Below are 19346 nucleotides of genomic sequence, written 5' to 3'. Positions count from 1 at the left end.
AAATAAGCCATACAGAGAAAGACAGATACCATATGGTTTCACTCTTAAGTGGATCCTGAGAAACTTAACAGGAACCCATAGGGGAGGGGAAGGAAAAAAAAAAAAAAAGAGGTTAGAGTGGGAGAGAGCCAAAGCATAAGAGACTGTTGAGAACTGAGAACAAACTAAGGGTTGATGGGGGGTGGGAGGGAGGGGAGGGTGGGTGATGGGTATTGAGGAGGGCACCTTTTGGGATGAGCACTGGGTGTTGTATGGAAACCAATTTGACAATAAATTTCATATATTAAAAATAAATAAATAAATAAATAAATAAATAAATAAATAAAACTAAAAACTATTTTCAATATGATATCTCTCCTCTCTCCTCACTCTCTCTCTCTCTTTGTCACATTTACTATTTGATATGCTTTGGTGAAAGAATAATAGAGCTTTTGGTGTACCTGACTGGCTCAGTCAGTAGAGCATGTGACTCTTGATCTTTTTCTTCTAATGTTTATTTATTTATTTTGAAAAGGAGAGAGAAAATGCGAGTGAGGAAAGGATAGAGAGAGAGGGAGAGATAGAATCCCTGACGCAGGGCTTGATCCCATGAACTGTAACACCCTGCCCTGAGCAGAAATCAAGAGTCAGATGCTCAACCAACTGAGCCATCCAGGGACCCTGACACTTGATCTTGAGGTTGTGAGTTCAAGCTCCCTGTTGAGTGTTGAGTTTACTGGGATAAAAGGACTTAAAAAAAAAAAAAAGAATGATAAAGTTTTTCTGATTGAGTGTGAGATGCTCGAGATGAAGTAGTAAACAAGGAAGACATGACCTCACCCTCATACTGCTTATAGTCTGAAAGGGAATATAGACAGTAAATGCATAAATACACTTAAATATAGCAGTCTCTAAGAATAAAAAAATATAGATCCTTTGCCTTTCTGCCCCTGATCTGCCACGCAACTGTAGTTGACAGCTAGCTTTCAGTATATGCTTTTCTGAAAAGTTTCCTCCCTACTCATACAGTTGACAAGGCAGCCCCACTCCTTCCTCACAACATTTTAGACTAGGAGTAGGCATCTGACTTCAACTAAGCCAAAGAGATCCTTCTCCAAAATGTTTAGGCAGTCACTCTGCAGTGGACAAAAATTTTAAATGTAAAACTCAGAAACTGTGTTTCCAGGCTGTAGAGAAACCAACCTGTAGCATGATATATAACTACCACACAGAGAAAATAGAGATGCCAGATGAACAGGACTAGTTCCAGTCCTTCCTATGGTTGAATATGCTTGCCCCTCCAACAGCCTAATTTTTAAATCTGTCCTTCAAGCTCATAGATTCCAATTTTGCTTACAACCTGTGTTTTATTTTGGTCAACTGCAACCCAAATGGCAGAACAGTGTCCTTTGCCACTTACTTAACTTCTCTATTTTTTTTTCTCATTTGTACATTGGGAATAGCCTTATTTCCCTATATAACTAGGATACTGATAGAATTTAAAGATAATGGAAGAGAACGTGCCTTGAAAGTGCAATCCACATAGAGGTATTTAAACTTATTTTGCAATAAAACTCAAAATCTGGACAAATGATTCCATGTACACCTTTGGTGGAGACTAGATGATTGTTTACTGTTTTTACCTCTCTAGTGAAATTATAAACAAAACAATATATCTAGCACAGGGCTCTGTACCATACAACTGCCTAACAAAGTCTGTGTGTTACAGGACAGTAGTAAATGTAGCTTTTCCTAGTGCATCAGAAAAAAACTATTCTGGACCATTCACTGACGGGAGCCTTCAGGAAACTTATAGATGAATCCATAGTTGAGCATCAGCTGCTCGGAGGACAGAATCTAGATGGATGTGGAGCAGTGGTAGAAACCATGAGATGATCAGCCAGAGTGGTTTAATGCAGGGCAGGACATGGAGGCTGAAAGCCCACAGCAGAGCCACAAGTAATCAGCTCTTCAACTGGGATGGGTGAAAAAGAGAGCTATGTTTAGAGGCAGCAATAAGGAGAGAAGCTGCATCCTTTTCCAGAAGGTCAGGGTGATCCTTCCACCAATGATCAGCAATTTCAGACTCCAGAGTGTAGGGAGAAGAGAGAGGTATTCATTGAAGAAGCCTCGAGATTAACCCAGTATCTTTCATGTGTCCACCTGGCAGGAGCATAAGAATAATAGCAATGCCCTATATATATAGTATTTGGCAGCTTAAAAATTGCCCCAAACACAGTATCATTTAGTCTTCATAAAATCCTGTAAGTTAGATATGCTTCTCGACATTCAAAAATCCTGAGAATCAGACTAATTTAGTGACTGCATTAAAAATAATACAATTTCAACTTTTTGGATATTTAATACAATAAAACATTATTTGTTATTCATACAGAAAAGAAAAAAATGATACTGCAGATTGAATGAGACTACTAATGGCTCTTTCAAGTGTTATTTTCTCCAACTTTATTAAGATATAATTAACATATAACATTGTGTAAATTTAAGGGATACAGTGTGTTGATTTGATATACTTATGTACTGCAAAATGATTACCTCCATAGTGTTAGCTAACATCTCCATCATATCACAAAATTATCATTTTTTTAGTGGTAAGAACATTTAAGATCTACTCTATTAGCAACTTTCAAGTATATAATAAAATATTATTAGCTATAATTGCCATGCTGTGCATTAGATCCCCAGAACTTACTTTTGTATAACTAGAAGTGTGTATCCTTTGACCAACATCTCCCCATTAACCAACCCCCCCCCCATGCTTGGTAACCACTATCCTACTGTTTCTATGAGTTTGGATATTTTAGATTCCACATATAAATGGTGCCATACAGTATTTGTCTTTCTTTCTGTCTGACTTATTTCAGTGACACTTCATTCACCCTTCTGCCTGCCTCTTTCCCTTATAAGGGCCCTTGTGATTACTGGCCCTGCCAAAAAAAATCCAGCATAATATCTGCTGATTAGCAACCTTAATCCCTCTTTGCCACATATCCTAACATAACCACTTCTAAACAGTAAGAAATGGCTTTTTAAAGCTCCAAGCAAAATTTCTTAGTAAATTAACCTGCCTAAAGATAAAAATCATGTTATGAGTGTGCTCTTCAATAAACATCTCAGATGGATAAAGCAAGCGAGGGGAAAGATCAAATTAAAGGTAGTACCTTCCCACTAAGGCATCATAGTCCCAAATTAGCCTCCATTTAGTTCAGAGGTGTACATGGAAGTGATGAAGGGAAAAATAGAGAAAATTTGAGAATTATGTCTTTAAAAGATTTGGGGTATGTTTACTGGCACATAAGTGGAACCAAATAGAAAGGAAACATACTAGGTTTTTAATCAACATATATTGCCAAAAAAAAAAAAATGCAAGAGCTCATCTAAAAAAATCCCTTCACTATTGAAGAGTTAACCCGACTCTTGGGACCCAGCATTTCAGCACCAGGAAGTGGGCTGAGAAAGCTGTGTTGTCCCCAAGGACATATTCCCCAATTCCCATTTTAGATATGGCCTAAGAAGATAACAGAAAAGAAGGAAGCTTCCAGAGAGATGCTTCCATGGGTCACAGAGAAGAATGGACAAGAGAGTAGAAACTGCTCCACCATTCCCCCCTCCCAAAAAAGAAAAGGAACTTCTCCCAAACCCAGGCCATAGAGCCTTCCCAGTGTCTGCCCAGTAGGGACTTTAAAATTGCTATGAATTAATGATTAATGTGTGTCTCATATTCATCATCTTTCCAAATGGGAGAAGTTATTGTTGTTAAATGTCCCTGTTATCCTACCATATATTTAATAAGGGAGTGAGGAGTGAGCAGATAAATTTCCTTTTAAATCGTAGGTCTCCAGGGGTGCCTGGGTGGGCCAGTTGGTTAAGTGTTCAACTTTGGCCCAGGTCATGATCTCCCGGTTCGTGAGTTTGAGCCCTGCATCAGGCTCTGTGCTGACAGCTCAGAGCTCAAAGTCTGGAGCCTGCTTCAGATTCGGTGTCTCCCTCTCTCTCTGCCCCTCCCTAGCTCACACTAGCTCTCTCTCTCTCTCTCTCTCTCTCTCTCTCTCTCTCTCTCTGTCAAAAATAAATAAACTTAAAAAAAATTTTAAATCATAGGTCTCCAGACCAAGAAAAACCCCAACCATATCTGATGGATAACTTTTTTTTTAAGTTTATTTATTTATTTTAAGAGAGAGAGAGAGAGAAAGCATGTGAGCAGTGGGAGAGGGGGACAGAGCAGAGAGAGAGACAGGGAGGGATAGAGAATCCCAGGCAGGTTCTTCACTGCCACCATGAAGCCCTGGTGTGGGGCTCAAACCCAAGAACCATGAGATCATGACCTGAGCCAAAACCAAGAGTCGGATGCCTAACCGACTGAGCCACCCAGGCACTCCTGACAGAGAAGTTCTTGTATATCACCTGAAGATCCTACACTTGGAGCTGGGCAAAGTGCCCCGATGAGACTTTAGGGTTTCTCCAGTAGAGATGACTTGAGTGTGTTCTATACATGAGAAGAAGAGAACACAAAAATATTAAGTGATCAAGAGCACAGGCAGACAAGTGCACAGATAAGGAGCACCCACTTCAAACACATGAGCTCTCCTACATTTCCCATGTTCCCTTGCAATTGAGTTGTGGCCTTGGTAAGATAACATGCTCACCAAGGAAAATGTGAGCAAGAAAGATGAATCACTTCAAGACCAAGACAATTAATAATTGGAGTGCCTCACCTTTCCCTCTCTTTCCCTGCTTTGGCAACTTAGAAAAATGCATGTTGCTATGACAATACTTCACAAGACAGGGAACCAGGATTCCTGAGTTCCCTAATAGAGAATACATTCTGTTGATACACACCATACTTTAAATGACAGAGGAATGAACTTTGTTTTGCTAATTCACTGAAATACAGCATAGCTTAAGCTATCCTAATACAGACAGGTTTATTTTTTGATGCCTATGAGACATATAACTGGAGACGTCAAGAAACAGTTGAATATATGCATGTGGATTTCAAAGCAAAAGTATAGGCTAAAGATATCAATTTAGAAGTCGTTCTAATTTAGAAATGGAATTTAAAGCCATACAACTGTCACTAATGGGGGGGGAGTATGGATATAGAAGAAGACATAATTCATGGATTATTAGTTTACTTCATCATTTTAACATCTGAATATCTGTGTGTCGTATCATATTCTGTATTATCAGCACAGACCTCCATAACTAGTTCTTCATTCATGTATCCAACCCAGACAACCAGCTTTCTAAGGGCAATGGCTGTGTCTGTGTCACTCAATGCATCTCCTGCATGAGTTAAGAAATGTCTTTAATATATGATGATAGTTCCTTACATGTAAAATGTAATCAATGCCAACCTTAGTCTTTTTCAACAATTTTTTTAAAAAGCACTCTTTTACATCTATTACCTAAATTTATTCATAGAGCAAACTTGTGGTTATAATGGCAATAATGTTGGAGATGATGATGGCTACCATACAGTATTGGAAGGTAAGCAGAAGGCAGAGCAGCAGCTAGAAATATTGGAAATTCTCACATGCATCACATCTAAAACATCCTCCTCAGGTAACAAACTTCAAGTCAGAATTACAAATATCTTTTCCCATTCCATCGGTTGCCTTTAGTTTTGTTGATTATTTCCCTTGCACTGCAGAGGCTTTTTATCTTCATGAGGTCCCAATACTTCATTTTTGCTTTTAACTCCCTTGCCTTTGGAGATGTGTCAAGTAAGAAATTGCTGTGCCTGAGGTCAAAGAGTTTTTTCCTGCTTTCCCCTCTAGGGTTTTGATGGTTTCCTGCCTCACATTCAGGTCCTTCATCCACTTTGAGTTTATTTTTGTGAATGGTATAAGAAAGTGGTCTAGTTTCATTCTTCTGCATGTTGCTGTCCAGTTCCTCAGCACCATTTGTTAATGAGACTGTCCTTTTTCCACTGGATATTCTTTCCTGCTTTGTCAAAGATTAGTTGGCCATACTTTTGTGGGTCCAATTCTGGGGTCTCTATTCTATTCCACTATGTGTCTGTTTTTGTGCCAATACCATGCTGTCTTGATGATGACAGCTTTGTAGTAGAGGCTAAAGTCTGGGATTGTGATGCCTCCCGCTTTGGTTTTCTTCTTCAATATTATTTTGGCTATTCAGGGTCTTTTGTGGTTCCATACAAGTTTTAGGAATGTTTGTTCTAGTTTTGAGAAGAATGCTGGTGCAATTTTGATTGGGAAAAGATATTTGCAAATGACATATCGGATAAAGAGCTAGTATCTAAAATCTATAAAGACTTCACCAAACTCCACACCCAAAAAACATATAATCCAGTGAAGAAATGGGCAGAAGACATGAATAGATACTTTTCCAAAGAAGACATCCAGATGGCCAACAGACACATGAAAAGATGCTCAACGTCACTCATCATCAGGGAAATACAAATTAAAACCACACTGAGATACCACCTCACGCCAGTCAGAGTGGCTAAAATGAATAAATCAGGAGACTATAGATGCTGGTGAGGATGTGGAGAAACGGGAACCCTCTTGCACTGTTGGTGGGAATGCACACTGATGCAGCTGCTCTGGAAAACAGTGTGGAGGTTCCTCAAAAAATTAAAAATAGATCTACCCTATGACCCAGCAATAGCACTGCTAGGAATTTACCCAAGGGATACAGGACTGCTGATGTATAGGGGCACCTGTACCCCAATGTTTATAGCAGCACTTTCAACAATAGCCAAATTATGGAAAGAGCCTAAATGTCCATAACCTGATGAATGGATAAAGAAGTTATGGTTTATAGACACAATGGAAATACTACTTGGCAATGAGAAATAATGAAATCTGGCCTTTCATAACAACATGGATGGAACTGGAGAATGTTATGCTAAGTGAAATAAGTCATACAGAGAAAGACAGATACCGTATGTTTTCACTCTTATGTGGATCCTGAGAAATTTAACAGAAGACCATGGGGAAGGGGAAGGGGAAAAAAAAGTTACAGAAAGGGAAGGAGGCAAACTGTAAGAGACTCTTAAAAACTGAGAATAAATTGAGGGTTGATGGGGGGTGAGGGGGAAGGGGAAAGTGGGTGATGGGCATTGAGGAGGGCACTTGTTGGGATGAGCACTGGGTGTTGTATGGAAACTAACTTGACAATAAATTTCATATTAAAAAAAAAAAAAGAAAAACATCTGAGTGATGCAGGCATCAAAGGTAATCTCCCCAGCATGAAACCAAAAGATAGCCAGGGCTTTGGGAACGGTGGTGGTAGATACCAGAACGTCAGTGCCAGCCAGCATGGATAGGAAGACATACACAGGTTCATGGAGGGTGCACTCACTGAGGACAACAAGGATGAGAGCTCCATTTCCCAAGACTACAGTGATGTACATGAGACAGAAGGGGAGAGAAAGCCAGGTGTGGTAGTTCTCCAGTCCTGGGATGCCAAGTAGAATGAACACGGTGGGGTGGAAGGTGGTGAAGTTAGCACCAAACAGGCCTTCTTTGGGAGTCTCTCTATGAAGACTATAGAAATGAGAGTCGGTGGGCAGAACAAATAAGGTTCACCAAAAGTTGAACATTAGATAATTAAATCAATCACTAATGCCTTGACTTAGAATATATAATGTTATGCTTTTACCTCCTACATTATCACTGCAAATATAAATATAAATAAAGATTTCTGGTCACACCTCAGCAATGTCTAGAATCCATACATACCTCCCCATTCTCACTTACAGCCTCCTATTCTGGCTTTGATCATCCTTCACTTGTTCTGGTGCAGTGGCATCCTAACTAACTGGGCTCCCCATCTCCCAGCTTCCTATCCTCAACCCTTCCATCAGCTATGTTGTGGCCCGGGTGGTATGTACAAAACAAACAAAAATCTTATTGGGTTTTCTCTTACAACCTTTATTTAATGAATTATTGATTACAAGATAAAGCCCAACTTCTCAAGCATGCAAAGCCTTCCACAATCCCACTGTTACTCTCTTCTCTAGCTTTAGTCTCCTTCAGGCATCCTGACACATCTAAATTAGACCATGATCTATTCTCCACACAACATCTAAGTTTGCCAACCTCCCTAACTTTTCTCAAGCTTTTCTCTTAATCTGGAAAATACTTTCTACCTTTGATGCTTGTTACACCTACTGGGCTTCCAATTCACAGCTTAAATATTTATCATCTGAGAAGCCTTCCCCAGGTTCAAATTCTGGGCTTCCAACTTTCTGATTACTGACAAAAGGCAAGTTTTCACATTTCAGAAAATTAGCCTAATCTGTGAAAATGAACTATTCATACTTATCCTGAAAGGATTAAATTGAATACTTTCTTTAAACTTCCTAGTGTAGTGCCTAGCATAAAAATACTAAATAAATGTCAGTTATTGTTAGTCCAGGTCAATACAGCTACATAGAGAGCACAAAAAATAATATACTTGGGATTTTAAATGTGATAAAATACCATTTCAGTTTAGTGGGGAAAGGAAGGCCTAGTTACTTAATGGCACTGGGATATTGAACAATGATATTTTTGTAAAAGAATAAAATTAGTTCCCACCTCACTCACTAAACAAATAAAAACTCTAAATAAATTAAACATGTATATTTTAATTTTTTAAGTTTATTTATTTTGAAAGAGACAGAGACAGTACGAGTAAGGAGGGACAGAGAGAGAGGGAGACAGAGAATCCCAAGCAGGATCCACACTGTCAGCACAGAGCCCAGTGCAGGGCTTGAACCCACAAAACCAAAACAATGACATCATTACCTGCGTCGAAACCAAGAGTCAGGCACTCAACTGACTGAGCCACGTAGGCATCCCAAAGATGTACATTTTAAAAACAAAACCAAAAATTATTAAAAATTAAAGGGAAGTTTGTAGGAAAAAACATAGGAAAATATTTTTAAGTCTGGAAAGATCTTTCTAAGATAAGAAAATGATATTTCATGGATAGTAATAATTGAATGATGCAATTATGCAACAATGTAGACAAGAATAAATGCCAAAAGAATAAATAATTCTAGGAGGAAAAAATTATAAAACATAAAATAGACAAAAGGTTAATATCTTTAAACATTAAAAGTTAGTATAAATGAATGAGGAATGAACAGAAAATGTGCAAAGAATCAAAATAGGCAATTCACACTACAAGAAAAATGGCCAATATACACAAGAATAGATGTTCAATATGTTAAAAAAAAATCTGTGATATTGAAATATCATAGCTTTCCTACCAGACTGGAAAACATAACAAAAACAATTAGCCCCAGTGCTGGTAGCACAGCATGAGAACATAAATATATATCTATAAGGATATTCATTGCTATATCATTGCTGTAATAAAAGAAATTATTACAGCTTTCATATCCATCAGTCAAGCAATAAATAAATCATGGCATATACATTACAATAGAATGTTCTGTTTCCATTTTTAAGAAAAAAGGTATCAGCCATGGTGTACAGTTAAGTGAAAAAGCAAACTGAAAATTAAAATGAATAATTCTTTTCTTCTCTCTTGTATCCATGATAACACTTCACGTTATAAGTAACAGAAAATCCCACCTCATTTTGGCTTGAACACAAAGGGAAATGTCTTTGCTCCTGAAACTGAAAGGTACGTTTCTAACTATCAGGTTTATAAAGATTGAAGGAGGACCGCATGTCTTTGTAACTGTGCTCTGCCGTCCAGGTGTTGAGTCTCCTAAGATCAGGACTAAAGGGAAATGAGTGAGAACTTACCTCAGCGAAAAACGTAAGCAGGCACCAAAATATCAGTAAACAGGATAAGTAATATTTAATACAATTTTTAAATCAAAATTAATGCAAAATATCCATGATGAACAATATGTCAAAATTTAAAATAAAGACAGAATTGACCACGCTGTACTGAACCATATCAGAGCCCAAGACAAAAGGGAAAATGGGAGCACCTATATATATGTGTGTGTTTTATGTGATTTTAATGGTTCATTTTTTCCCTAATTTTATTTTGGAAGCATTATCTATGAATTTCTCCCACCAAATCCAGTAAAAGTGTAATAAATTCTAACTTTTATATAAATAGTATATTTAAACTTAATGCTTTGAGTTTTAATACACTTACTTTTCAGTGTTCAATATTTTTTTAAACCACTTTAATTCTGGGGGAAAAAATCAGCCATACTCCCCACTCTGCATAGTCAAAATCTCTGCAGCAGTTTAAGAGGTCAAGTGTGTACTTATACTACATTATCCAGAGGATTCAAGAAGATCTCATCGGAATCAATAGTTTATTCAGTTTATTTCAGGAAAACCTAAAATTCTTGAGAACCAAATATTTATCACCTTCCCAGAAACTTACCCAAGATCAAGAGAAAGTTCTTCCCCAACATGTGAAAGAAGCAGACAGATGCAGACTCTGGAGCAAAATAGGACAGACAGTATTTGAACCTCATCCACAGGAATCCCTTGGGCAAGAAGAGAGCTTCTATTCCACTAGGTCTTTAGGGAGTGTCTGGTTCAATTAGACAGAAGCAGACCCCAGGAGGACTAATCTCCAGAGATCACTCACCCAGGAACCAGAGTGGGTGGGCAATCTATGTCCTACCTGCAGCAGTCTGTACACACAGCACCTGTTAATGACTCCATGTCTCTGGCTAAGATATGGACAGACTGGATTTGAGTTGCTGCTGGTCAATACATAGAACATTAAAACCCTGCCTATACCTGCTAGACCTCAATGTACATAGAAACCTATGGAGATGTAGAAGAAATAATAGATCACAAGGAATTAAGTGGTGTGTGTGTGTGTGTGTCCATCCAAATGATTTTCAGTCATAAATTAGACAATATTCAACAGTGAAGGGTCCAGAGGTCAAACACCTCACCAACATTTCAAATTAGCAATCTGTAAATATACATAGGGAACCCTATGCTAGATGCTGGAACTATAGTGATGAGTAAGACATATTCTCTACTCTCACAGAACCCAAGTTCTGATGACTTCATAGAGTAATTAATATTCAGTTGAAACCATTAATGTCATTGCTGTGGAGAACCAGAGGACAAAGTTATCACCTCTGACTTGGGGGGTATTGGTGAAGACTTCAAAAAGGAATTGACATCAATATTCTACCATTTGCCAGCTGAATGGCTTTAATTACTCATCCTCTCTGAACCTTGGGTGCCCCTGTGTATAAAACAGAGATAGCAAAGGTATTATCTCATAAGGCTGTATAAGGATTAAATAAGCTAATGCAGCAGAGCACTTAACATGGTTCCCAGCATAGATCTCTTAATAAACATTAGGTATAATTATTATACCTAATTATTATTTAATTATTATTATTATTTATTATTTTATTATTATTATTTTAATTATTATTATTATTTAATATTATATTTTAATATTATTTATTAAATTATTGTTTTAATATTTATTATTATTATTGATTATTATTAATTATTATTATTATCTATGTATTACTATATGGTGTGTTTTGAGATAGTAATGGAAAAGTCAGTTAGGACTAGATTATGAATTTAATGCTTAGTTTAGAAATGACCCTGTAGTCCCATGATTTCTAAACTGTGGCTAATGGAACAGTAGGTTATTTTAGAGATATAAAGTGAAATGCTCTCAGAAAAATTATATGGATGTGGACACAAATATCAATGGTCACTTTAGTGTGGAGATATGCTGCAAACTCTAGCCTTCCCTTGGACAGACATATGCATGACCACAGAGTGTAAGCATTTTTCAGTTATTTGACCATGGAACTTTTTTATTAAATATCCATTATGATATCTGCTATTTCTGTAGAACATTCTATGGAAAACAGTTCTATAAGTAATGAAGATTACTTGAAAGTATTTGACAGAAAGCAGTATCATTAGCCATGCCTTTTAGAATGTTTAACTTTGAGTCAATTGGTAGTTTAGGTTACAGTGTAAAAGACTGAAAACAATGAAATCAATTAAGAAGCTAATGCAGTATCTGAGGTGAAAGATGATAGACATAATTAATTGGTAGAGGCAATGTTACAAAGAAGACTAACAATACTAAGAACTTAGCATTAATGAAATATTTCTCAGATACTTATGATGAGACAAGGATTGTGTTAATTGCTACATATATGGTTTATTTCACTTAATCCTCTCAACAACCCCATGAGATATTATTTACTATTCCCATTTTACAGATGAAATATATTTCACATATTCATACAGCTAGAAAGCAATAGGGGCAATGCTTTCATCCTGACAGGACTCCAAATATTATCCACATAGCTATTTAGTGGTACAATCAATATTGGTAACAATCATTAACTTCTTGAGGAACAGGACAGAGAGGAATTTGAGAAATTCCCCCAGGGTTTCCAGCTCAATGTAGTTGCTGGAATCATCATAATCTAGTTCCTAAGAAAAGGAATGGAACAGGAAGAAAAGCTAGCCTGAATGATATAGTTCTACATTCTGGAGGAGATATCCAGTTAATACGTAGATTTACACATCTAATACCCCAAAAAAGAGTTCTAGGGTGGAGAAAGAGATGTACTCATTTGCGTCAGTGGTGGTTGAAGAAATGAGTGTACATGACCTTTTCTGAGAAAGCATGAAAGAATGAAGGTCAAGACTGTGAACTACTCCAACTTTGCTAACCTGTCCAGGAACAATGTGCTATAATTACTAATAATGAGAAGGGTAGGAGCCAGGTTAGAAAAGAAAATCAAGAGTGACCTGTTTCCTCCTACTCTAGTCTATTCCCTGATCTCTGTGTTACAGCAAAAATGCAAGTAGTAAGAAACTCTGCAATCTGCAGCTTGTTTACTTCCCTGACACCAAAGTGACTTTGTGAGGAACTGGTTTACTCATCCCTGGTGTGTGGACTAATTTAGCTGATCACTTAAGTGCATAAGAGAAATGCTGTTCTAACATCAGGAGGTAATTGGGTAGTTGGACATTTATTGTGTCCCAGGCATTTTATAATGCACTGAGAGTACAAATATGAATGACACATACTCTTCTGATTTCAAGGAATTTTACAATCAATTAGGGGTACAAACAAATAAACAACCTATTACAATTCGCTGCATACATTTTGAGATTTGTACAAGATGCAATCAGTGTACAAAGATAGGAACCTTGGACTGCCTGGAAAAGTCAGGAAAGAGTTTTCAGGGAAAGTAGTTCTTGATCTGAAATTTGAAGAATGAGCAGTTTTCCAGATGGCTGAAGGACACGTATGACTGTTTTTCAAAAACAACTGCCATTATAAAAGTGAGTGAAGAGCTACTTGAGTTTGTACAAAGAATCAACACACATTTGGAGATAAAAAAAAAAAAGAAACTGTAATCTCTTCAGATGTTAAATATAAAACTATTTTTATCCATGTACTCATAACTCACTTCATGTTATGTTCAGTTCTCTGTGTTTCTGGAGTACGTCTGGTCTACTGAAGATACCAAATGTTCACATCAGAAGCATGTATGCTTAGTTATTATTCCTGGGTTGTGGAAGAGGGGTGTGAGAAGAGAAGAAGATAAAGAATACAAAGAAACAGGAGAAGAAGGCAAAGATGAAGAACCAGAAGAGGAAAAAAGAAAAGTTGCAGGAGGACCACAAAGAAGGTCCACGAAGAAAAAGAGGAAGAGAAGTAAAAGCCCTCTTAGTCCAGGAAATCTCTGTATTTCACACTTAATTTCCTTGATAAAGCTTGGAGGGCAGATTCCTGAGGAGCCATTAGCCCGGAGGGGAAGCACAGCACCAAGTCCTGATGTCAAAGAACCGGTGGGCTACACCCTCCCGGATCTGCTTAGTCTTCACACCATAGACAATGGGATTGAGCATTGGTGGCACCACCACATAAAGATTGGCCAGCAGAATATGGACATGTCGAGGAATGTTATGTCCAAAGCGGTGGGTCAATAATGTAAAGAAGGATGGAACATAAAACATGAGGATGACACAGAGGTGGGAGCCACAAGTGCTAAGGGCCTTGTGCCGGGCATCCTGGGAGGGCAAACGAAACACGGCTCGGAGGATCAGTGAGTAAGACACAGCAATTAGGATCACATCCACGATGACCATGACAATGGGCACTGAGAAGCCATACCAGATGTTAATGGTGATGTCAGCGCAGGCCAAGCGGGCCACTCCAATATGCTCACAATAGGAATGGGGGACAATGTTGGTCCGGCAGAAGGGCAGCCGCTTCAATAAGAAGATCACTGGGAAGATGATGCAGAAGCTTCTGGTGACAATGGCCAGACCAATCCTTCCCACAACACGCCATGTTAGCACGGCTGTATAATGCAGGGGGACACAGATGGCCACAAAGCGGTCAAAGGCCATGGCTAACAGGATGGCTGACTCCCCCACAAACATCACATGGACAAAGAAAACTTGGGTGACACAGGCATCAAAGGCAATGTCATGGGCATGGAGCCAAAAGATGGCTAGAGCCTTGGGTACGGTAGTGGTGGACAGCAGGATGTCTGTGATGGCCAGCATGGAGAGAAAGAAGTACATGGGCTCATGAAGATTACGTTCTGTGATGATGACCACTATCAGGATGCTGTTCCCTACGATGGCAGTGATATACATGAGGCAGAGGGGTATTGACAGCCAAATGTGGTAAGCCTCCCATCCAGGGATGCCCAGTAGGACAAAAACTGCAGGGTGAAAGATGGTAAAGTTGGTGTGAGTCATGATGCACTTTAGAGTCCTCTCTATAATGACTCAGAAGCTGATGAGTCTGCTGAAAGTGACAGGAACAGAAAGGATCTCTGAGTGTGTATGGAGATCATACAAGAGAGCATCAAGTTCTAAACCATGGGACTCTCCACAGGCAAGTTCTCCCAGAGAATGCTCACTTGAGTGTAGGAATGACTTCTGACCCTTGATGCCTCATTAGCATGTAGACCTTCTGTGTCAATCATGCTTCTGGAACCAATAGAGACAGGCGCCTGGGTGGCTCAGTCAATTAGGCGTCTGACTCTTGGTTTCAGCTCAGGTCATGATCTCATGGTTCGTGAGTTCAAACCCTGTATCGGGATCTGCACTGACAGTGCAGAGCCTATTTGGGATTCTTGGGTCACTCTGTCTCTCTGCCTTTTTCTCTCTGTCTCTGTCTCTGTCTCTCTCTCTCTCTCAAAATAAATAAATATTAAAAAAAAAATAGAGGCTTCACCCTGCCTCCGTCACCCTACTCCCAAAATTTGGCCCCACCATACCTTTCTGACCTCATTCTACCATTTCCATACAAGTGGCATTTGTGCCCTTACCTGTGTTATACTTTTTCCTGTCCCCCAAGATTTTGCTCCTTCTCTATTTACCTGAATTTCCCTTCCCTTCCACTTCTACTTACTCAAATTTTAACCTTAAAATACTTCCTTAAAATTCACCACGTTGTAATGGCCTATGTTCATAACAATGTGTCTCCTTCCTGAAGATCTACTAGCTAAGCTATATTCTAATTTGATTATATTTAATCATATTAAATTTATCTGGCTATTATTCTGAACATTTCACATGAGACTGGCCTAATATCTTGGCACTTGTGGCTTCCTACGCATGAAAGTGGAGCACCAAATGGATATCCAGAAGAAGCTTAAGGTATGTATTTCTCCACACTGACTCAAATTAAAATCTTCCCTAAAGGCAGCCAGGAATGGAGCAACCAAAGAAATTAAGAGGGGCCATATTCATCACCTGCTCCTTGTGACTTCTCATACTCCTCCCCAAATGGTTTCATAGAGGTGTCTCTAGGCTAGATCTCCCTATCCTTAAGAGCCCCCCAGGAACTACTCTGAGTCCAGGGAACCAATACACTCCCCTGTCACTCCATTAAGATAGCCCTCCTCCTACCCCACTTGTGTTCACCCTCAAAAAGATCCAGGTTTCCATTCTATAAGAAGGGGTAAGCATAAAGTCTTTCTTGCCTTAGCTTTTCCCACTACTCAGGTAAGATTTGTTTCCTTCTGAAGCTCTAGACCATCTGCAACTATTAGGACTAGAGAAAAGATGATTAAAACTCTGGAAGGGAATATGGAGAAAAGGGACCATTAGAGAGAAGAAGGAGAGAATAAGAAGTATAAAGTTACCAAATAAATACTAGCTGGATCTACTGATAATGGTTCAGAGCGTCCCAGGGAGGAAGGCATCGAAAGGAATGAAAGCCCCAATTTATGAGGCTATCCCCCTGCCCCTATGCAGATGCGCTTGTTCAGTGCATGAAGGGCTGTGGGAAGGAATCAATGGGACTATCTATATAGGTGGGGACAGAAATGGGAACAGGGCCAGATTCAGGGAAGTGTGGTCCCCAGGTGAGCTAATAACATGACATATTTCAAGCCAGTATATTTTAAATATTCATTCAACTTCTATTTAGATGAGAGGCTGAGCTTTGCTGGGATAAGTACAGAGAAGAAGAGCCACTGGTAGCATTGTTCTGCCTCTATTCTAAAGCATTGGCGCCAAATTTATGTAAACAAAAGCGCCACCAGAAAACAGATTCATTTTCTTTAGAAGAAAATTCACTGAAAATTTTCCTCACTTCTCTTAACCCCATTAGTTATTAATGCATCCCTTCTTAATAAAAAAAATACTTGATAAAAGTCCTCATAAAAAAAACTCCAGCTCTCTGCTATAATTCTAATGATGTTTAAAAATTCCAATAGTGAGCCAGCAAAGGCAAGGCAGGGAGAAAGGCATTGAGGCATGGATGGCTGTTATTGAGGTTGCAGAAAGAAGGTTACTGTCGGTGTGATGAAGGACTTTCATTTCATTCAGTGGCTTCTGAGGGCCCCATCTCAACCCTGCTGAGTATTCTCAGCAGGAGGGTTCCAGGCTCATTTAGGAAGAAGGATAAGAAGAGAAGAAAGTCACAGGCACAAAGAGGGACATCCAAAGTCTCACAGAAAGTACCTCCCAGGACCCTAAGAGAATATCTAGATGAGAGAGAAGATCCAGAATGGTGGAGAAGGCACAAGGAGCCATACTAAGTGGGAGGGAAGAGGTGCATTATGTGAGGGCACTAAGTTCTGGAGCCAGACTTCCTGGGTTAGTTTCCCAGTTCTTCTCTGACTTGCTGCATGACCTTGGGCAAGTTGCTTTATTCCTGCACACCTTTTTTCATTTGTAACATGTGAGTAGCAATGAACTGCATGAGGTAATTAGGAGGATTAAATCAGTTAATTCAGATAAAGTGCTCCAAAGACTAGGTTATTATTCTTGTTATTATTATTTATAAGCCTCTCTGACCATTGTCCCATTGTTTTCCTCAATAGGCAAAACACCTTAATGAATATTCAGCAACATTAAAGTCTTATTCTTCATCCAAATATGACCAAAGGAAATTCCTTTCCCAAGATAAAGAAGAGTACAAAGGGATGATAAAAGTGCCCAAAGAGAGAAAAACAGCCTGAGAATAGATCTCTCAGATGGACCTGGTGTCTCAGAACCAAGACCAGGCTGGGTGATGCACCAGGCAGGTCCACCACTGATGAACTTAGCTTGGGTCACAACTAACTACCTGGCAGACTTCTCTGGCAAGCTTTGAAAAACACCCATCTGTCAGCAGAAACAGAGACTGTCTCCATCATTTATAGAATCCCAGGATGGAATGATGGGCGTCAGAGCTTCAGCTCTAGAATCAAGGAGAGCCAGGGGAGAGCATCAGGGGAAAGACTTAGTCCAGACTAAGGAGAAATGGAGCCACTTCTTTCCACAGCCCCCTGAGCAGACTTTACTGTCTCTTTTTCCTCCTAGTGTCTTCTTTTCTTCCTGAAAATATGAACCAACTCTATTTTTTGGTTATTCCCATTTTCTCTTTAGGGAGTTATGTAAAAGCTTTTTATGTCTTCATGCAGTTTTAACATTGGAAGACTCTCCTAACATCAGAACAACATATTAAAATGCACTCACAAACCACATCCAGTATAACTGTTAGATAACCATATAGGAGTGAGTCAGTTACTTTTTGGCCTACTTGTATTATGTAGATATTTATTTAATGAGTAGTAATTTTATTTTGCCATTTTCTTTGTGCTTCAGATCTCAAGTGGTTTTCACCATTCTTAGGTTCTTTTCTTATTCTTTTTAAGTTTATTTATTTTGGGAGGTGGGGGGGAGAGAGAGAGAGAACAAGTGGGAGAGGAGCAGAGGGGGGGGGGGGGAGAGAATCCCAACAGGCTCCACACTATCAATGCAGAGTCCAATGCAGGGCTCCAACTCACAAACCATGAGGTCGTGACCTGAGCCAAAATCAAGAGTCAGATGCTTAACCAACTGAGCCACCCAGGCACCCCATACCACTCTTAGGTTCTTCAAAAAGTACAGGCTCTACACCCTGAAGCATGTCCCAAACAGATAAAACAGCCTGCCCCTCAACCCAGGTTAAAAGGGTGGGCTCTGTTTGCAGCAAAATGTATAGGAAAGATTAGTTATAAGATGTGTCACAAGAGATTCCTTTTGTACATAAGGTACAAAAATTTGTGAATGGTTTATTCTTTTAATAAATTGGAGAAAATGCAGATTTGTCTCTAATAACTTCACTCTTACATGCACTTAAAGCCAGCATGTAAAATGTTTTCATAATCTTAAGTCAGTGTTATCTATACTGTAGAGGTGCTGATATACCCTTAATTCACTGACATAGTGACTCATATTTTTTAATAAATAAATATCTCAAGAAAAATTTCCACCTACCCATTTGTTTCACTCCCTGTATTTTGAAGATTTTGTAAAAATCTGAGTAAGCATATGGTGGTGTATCATGTGTAAATATCATCCACCATATTTTTATGTTGTGATGGCAAAAACATGGAGAACCCAGCTCCAAGGCACACTCTCTTGTCCCAGTCTCTATACTTGTTCTGCAAAGTACAGGATGGAAGACAGAAAGGGGAGAACTTTTCTGGCTTAGACACACCTGCTAACCAGATTACCAAGAAAAGTTTCCTCAAGAGTCCTCCTCACTCTGGAACCGGGAGTTCACAGCATTAAGCACAGAGTGTGGCATATCATAGGTACTTAGGAAATAATTTGAACAAATGACCATGGAATTAGTAAGTTAATCTTTCACCAGTAGTTTTACCTGTTTCACCAAGGTGGTGATCAAAATCTGAGCCATTTTCATGAATAGCCCCCACTGATAAACCCTGCCTTGGTACAGCCTGATTCTGACTGTTCTATAAATTGCCCTCAAACATTTATCAGGGGTGCCTGACTGGCTCTGTCAGTAGAGCATGTGACTCTTGATCTCAAGCCCCACACTGGGTACGAAGGCTACTTAAAAAAAAAATTGTTTTAAATCAAGAAGAGTCTTTTCCCCCACATTCTCCTGGCATTCTTCCCCATTCTGCATTCTCATGC

General features: G+C 39.1%; 1 protein-coding gene and 1 long non-coding RNA gene across 2 annotated transcripts in view; both read right to left on the bottom strand.

The window, feature by feature from the left end:
* The window catches only part of LOC121021182 (uncharacterized), a 133066-nt gene that overhangs the window by 105542 nt on the left and 8178 nt on the right, over window positions 1–19346 (bottom strand). The gene's annotated exons all lie outside the window — the stretch shown is intronic.
* Window positions 13713–14687, bottom strand: OR52B2 (olfactory receptor family 52 subfamily B member 2). Its single transcript, XM_040461407.1, has one exon. It carries the CDS (start codon window positions 14679–14681, stop codon window positions 13713–13715), a length of 969 nt encoding a protein of 322 aa, XP_040317341.1. The 5' UTR covers window positions 14682–14687.

The sequence above is a fragment of the Herpailurus yagouaroundi genome, unplaced genomic scaffold, assembly GCF_014898765.1.
Source record: "Herpailurus yagouaroundi ecotype Mexico unplaced genomic scaffold, PumYag 255, whole genome shotgun sequence".
NCBI lineage: Eukaryota > Metazoa > Chordata > Mammalia > Carnivora > Felidae > Herpailurus > Herpailurus yagouaroundi.
Note: the sequence above shows the minus strand (reverse complement) of the source record. Positions and strands in the feature narration are given on the sequence as shown.

Coding starts and splice junctions, on each gene's coding strand:
- OR52B2 (XM_040461407.1), bottom strand. CDS start 14,681: ATGACTCACACCAACTTTACCATCTTTCACCCTGCAGTTTTTGTCCTA.